The 5,010-nt window shown below is 53.8% G+C and overlaps 1 protein-coding gene across 1 annotated transcript in view; it reads right to left on the bottom strand.

Annotated features, from left to right (window-relative positions):
• Positions 1-106: 106 nt before the first annotated feature.
• LOC104984060 (SUN domain-containing protein 1-like) overlaps positions 107-5,010 on the bottom strand; it is a gene marked incomplete at its 5' end in the record, with an annotated part of 8,206 nt that continues 3,302 nt past the window's right edge. The window contains 3 exons of the mRNA XM_010833664.1: positions 107-2,181; positions 2,719-2,973; positions 4,665-4,800. Coding sequence (XP_010831966.1) covers positions 2,053-2,181; positions 2,719-2,973; positions 4,665-4,800 — 520 coding nt within the window. The remainder of the gene's footprint in view (positions 2,182-2,718; positions 2,974-4,664; positions 4,801-5,010) is intronic.

Raw genomic sequence — 5,010 nt, 5'->3', positions numbered from 1 at the left:
AAGAGCTCAGGCTCAGTAGCTGCAGTGCACAGGCTTAGTTGCTCCTCAGCGTGTGGGATCGTCCCAGATGAGGGATCGAACTGTGTCCCCTGCACTGCAAGGTGAATTGTTAACTACTGGACCACCAGAGAAGCCCCTCCATTCTTAATTTTACTTTTTCCAAATTCAGAGTCAACAGTTCAGAAATGTTTTAGGACACACAGTCCTAATGCCAAGAAGACACTGGGCTCCCCGCCTGCCACGATGGGGGCGGTGACTCAATGGATTTTTGTTCTCATTTTAAAATAAAGAATAATGAATCTAACCAGGCATCAGCGTTACCTGGCAGGGGAGTTTTCAGATGGCCTACCTATTGCTGGGGTAATGGGAAGTGTCTGCCAACAGGACAGGATTTCTATTTGGAAATAAACAAAAATGCTCTGGAAGCAGATAGTGGTAACTGGTAAAACATGGTAAGTATACCAAAAGCCACCCAACTGTGCACTTGAAAATGGTGAAGTCTGTTATACGAATTATATCTCAATAATTATAATAAAAAGTGTTAAAAAAAAAAAAAAGTCCAATTTTCCTCTCAGTAGGACATGGGATAGGATGTTGGTGCCAAAGCAGGTCAAAACAAGTTGGTGTGGGAAGAAACATCAACTAAAATAAACTAAAAAGAACACAAGTACGTGATTAATAAATCCAAGCAGTCCCGAGCCGTCTGTCCGCTAGGAGCCAGCGGCGCCTCCGCCGGATGCACACCACCACCCCGGGGACACCAGCAGACATAGCCCCGGCCCCTCTCAGGGCTCCTCACCTAATGGGAGAAGCGTGCATGGGACAGAATTTTAAACAAGAAAATAACATGATTTTGATCTAGCTGATCAGCCTGTCCAAACTTCTGAATTCTTTTTAAAATATCTTATTCTCCGTCTAAAAAAGTGTCTCCTTAAATACAGTGACTCAGTTTTTTCACTTAGGAAGAGCCAATAAATGCTTTGTTCAGTACCAGAACATTCAGTTCAGCCTTCTCGGGATGAGGAGAATTCTGAATCGATGGCATACCAACCTGTAAGGACTTACACCTCTGAGAAAACATGGCAACTATTGGTCCCATCGAACTGGTAAAAATCATGTGATGTCTCTGAGTTGTCAAAGTTTCCTCAGAAACCACTGAATTTCAGAACACAAAACTACAATCACTTAAAATATTCTAAAACAGTCATTCTAAACACCAGCCGCACAGCAAGCAGCTTTTGGACGCCTCCAGCAGGAGCAACAGCCCACGAGGGTGAGTGAGGGGAGGCCCCCGGCCCCACCAGCGCCCTGCCAGCTGCCCTCAGCCCTCCCGCAGGTGCTCACACGGTTACTGGCGCGTGCCAAGAACCTCTCTTCCTCCGAAAGACCCTAAACGTTCAGAAAACCAAGATTTTCTCCAACGCGTCTGCCGCCAAACGCTCCCTGAACTGACGTGACGCCACTCCCGTTTTCACACGCATCCCCTGTGACCCCGGGTGCTGTCCTGGAGGTCACCGAGGGCTGGCGACAAAGGTCCATGGGCACGCCGCCTCGCTGAACCACAGGCTGGCCCTTCCAGTGCACCTGGCCCGGGGCCACGTCCACGCAGCACCTCCGACAGGCCTTCCTGAGAAGCCGGAACGGTGCCCGTCCTTTCTACCCACCAGCTGTGGCTTCTGGCATGGTAATGGCCATTCTTCTGTCATCTGTCTCCCCCTGGAGAGGAGGTTCCGGGGGAGCAAGGACTGTCCGATTCACTGCTGTGTCCCTGACGCCCCCAACGGGCCTGCACGTGGCTGACAGGGAGCACTACTGTCCCGGGACAGTTTGAAAGATACTCTACAGTTAGTGGACTTCTATACTTTAAAAAACCCACACACTTTACAACACACAAGACTGTAAGTGAATAACCAGTAGTTCTGGGGTTCTGCTGCCGCGTGTCATCTGGCCGCACACCCCCACAGCCCGCGCTCCGGGGGAGCTGGCCCGTCTCCAGCAGACCCCAGGGGTGCGCCTGGAGGGCCACTCCCCCTCAGGCCGTCGCGCGCTCTCTCATGCCCCCGTCCCTGCTCTTGACGGAGGAATCGGGCACTCACCCCCGGACTCCAGGGCGAAGTCCACCATGCCCGTCTTGTCCTGGGAGTACAGCTTCAGGGCGTTGTTCACGATGACCCGTGCTTGCTGGGCAGAGGCGGCGCCCACAGGAGCAGAGACAAGACTCGCACGTTAGTGAGAGACAGACTTTCAGTGAGCTCTATGTGGGCGCCTCAGCAACGCCAGACTTGAGTCCTGCTTGTGACCGCGGGGACCTTGGCGAGAGGGCCAAAGCCAGACACCCAGGCTCAGACCCGGCACAAAAGGCTCAGAGCCAGAACCCCTGGTGCCATAAAAAGTGGACAAGCAAGGGACAGCATCAGAGACGGCAACTGGGATGGCACTGTGGGGATTTCCGTGTAATTCTAGAAGGGGTGTGGCCACCCAGGTAGACAAAATCTTTGGGACAACAAGGTTAATAAAGTGTAAAGCGTAATACTTCCAAGAAGTAGTCTGACAACAGGAAACCTGCCCCCCACACCCGCTCGGAGTTGAGCACTTTCCACACCATCGTCACACCCTTAAGGGACCATGCCCAGGCAACAAGACATCAGCATCTGCTAGCTTAATACCTACATGGGCAGCTTCATCACCATGTGACTTAAACATTCCTCGTCTACTCACCGCTTCTGTTATTCCCGAAATGCCTGCTCCGCTCACAGCAGACACTATAGTTTCGGAGGTCGGCATCTGTCTTGTCACAGAAATGTGGTGCGTGATGTTCCTCAGGATCTGCAGCTCTAAATCTCGTAGCAAAACCTGCACATCATCCTTGCTCACAAACTGAGCAGACAGCTTCTGGAGCAGCCAGTCGACAGAAGAATCGTGCTCATCCCCAGAGAATATGAGTCTGAGAGTCTCTCTGATCTGGACATCCACCTAGAAACATCATTGGTGAGTATCATGTGAATCTATTGTTTTAGATCAATCTTTTCAACTCTTCAATAACCTTAGATACCCAGGAAAGACCACACAGCTGACCAAAACCCATGACAGAAACGCGACACAGTTCTTCCCTTTCATACAAGATTTAAGAACCCTCCAAAGATGCTGGGATACATTCAAGGAGCAGGGACAGAGGTAAGCAAGTCTGGGTGCCCTGGGTGCCCAAAAAGGGGGCTGGAGGGGGCCCCGCCCCAGGTGAGGTGCAGAGACAACAGGGCCCCGTCTTCAAATTCAGCCTGAGAAGCTAACAGTCCCATACACAACTGCAGACGTGACTTTACGCAGGGAGGAAGCATCTGGTGCAGTGTTCCTACAGACACCATGGTGTGCACATGCTCCTCTTCAGGCTCCAGAGAACGAGCTCGGGGCAGAAGCACATGGGAAAGCGCAGCTCCTGTGATGCCGCCAGCCAGCGACCTCCCCATCTGCGCACTCTGGAATGTTCTACCACACGTGTGAGCTGCCACCCCGCCTCAGGGCACTTCAGCACTAACGTCACAACGCTGCTCGTGTGTCCGTGGCCCCTGCGTGGGCTCTTTCACCTCTGCACCCGGGTCCCAAGAGCGGGGCTGCTTGTCTTCAAGACAAAGTCTCTGCGACCCATGACCGTCTCAGGGCCTTCCCCCAGGAGGCTGCAGGCCCCTGTCCCCCAGGCCCCCTGCAGGGACGGTCACAACCCCACCAACCTGAGGACCGAGGAGCAGGTGTTCATGCAACTTGCAAGCCCACTCAGGGAGACAGGTCGCCTGCTAGGGTGGGCTGAGTCTATGCTACACTACGCTAAGTCACTTCAGTCGTGTCTGACTCTGTGTGACCCCATAGACGGCAGCCCAGCAGGCTCCCCCGTCCCTGGGATTCTCCAGGCAAGAACACTGGAGTGGGTTTCCATTTCCTTCTCCAATGCATGAAAGTGAAAAGTGAAAGTGAAGTCGCTCAGTCGTGTCCGACTCTTAGCGACCCCATGGACTGCAGCCTACCAGGCTCCTCCGTCCATGGGATTTTCCATGCGAGAGTACTGGAGTGGACTGCCATTGCCTTCTCCAGGGCTGAGTCTAGTGACTGACTAAACCAAAAACACACTGCTTCAGGGCTCTAACAGTCGTGTTTTACCGCAGCCGCCGTGTGCTCTGCAACAGTACACCGTTACAGTTGTTCACGTATTTATCGGTGTTCATCAGCCTCGGGGCTCCTGGCACCACAGACCGACCTGTCCCCTGCCCGCCCGCCCAGCTCAGCAGAGCCTGTGCCTCTGCAGCATCTGCTCTCACCGCCCGCAGCTCTGCGCGTGGGGCTTCTGCTTCTGTGTGAGCATGGGCGGCCCCAACGCAATGTCCTGACGCACGGATGTGAGGCACGAGCGTCTGCTCTGGGGACAGACAGACAAACTGCCCCCTCCACACAGGCGCGGCCTTGGAGGGAAGACAGGCCTGGCAACCCACACTTCGTGTCACTGGAGTGGAGGGGACTCGAGGGGAGTGAGTTTTTTAATTATTTCATTTAACATGTTCAGAAAACTTCAAACATAGTAAAATAAAATTTTTAAAGAAAGTTGAAATTAAAAAGACTTAAGGCACCAACTCAGTGTCTCTATTTTCCACAACAAACATAAAAGCTGAGGCACTTGCCTTCTCACGGATGGCCTCAGCCTTCTCACAGCCGGCCTGCCCACGCTGCCAGCTGGACAAGTCCGCTTTCAGGTGCCCCAGCTCCTGCTCCAGACGCCCAACCAGGGCAGGCAGGCGCTGCTCCTCGCCAGCCCCACTGCAGGGGAAGGACGGCAGACAGAACCGTCAGGGAGAGGCCCCGTCACAGGGACGGAGGCTGCCAACACCCCCTGCCCCCAGCACACGGCAGGTTCAAGTCAAGGGCCCAGGGACTGCTCCCACCTCAGCGTCGGCGCACACGCATGCACACACACACCAGACATACACACACCCCACACACACACACCCCCACACACAATCACACACC

Source organism: Bison bison, unplaced genomic scaffold (assembly GCF_000754665.1).
Source record: "Bison bison bison isolate TAMUID 2011002044 unplaced genomic scaffold, Bison_UMD1.0 scf7180017845323, whole genome shotgun sequence".
NCBI classification, from domain to species: Eukaryota; Metazoa; Chordata; class Mammalia; order Artiodactyla; family Bovidae; genus Bison; species Bison bison.
The sequence above is the reverse complement of the archived record's forward strand: the minus strand, read 5'-3'. Positions and strand labels throughout refer to the sequence as shown.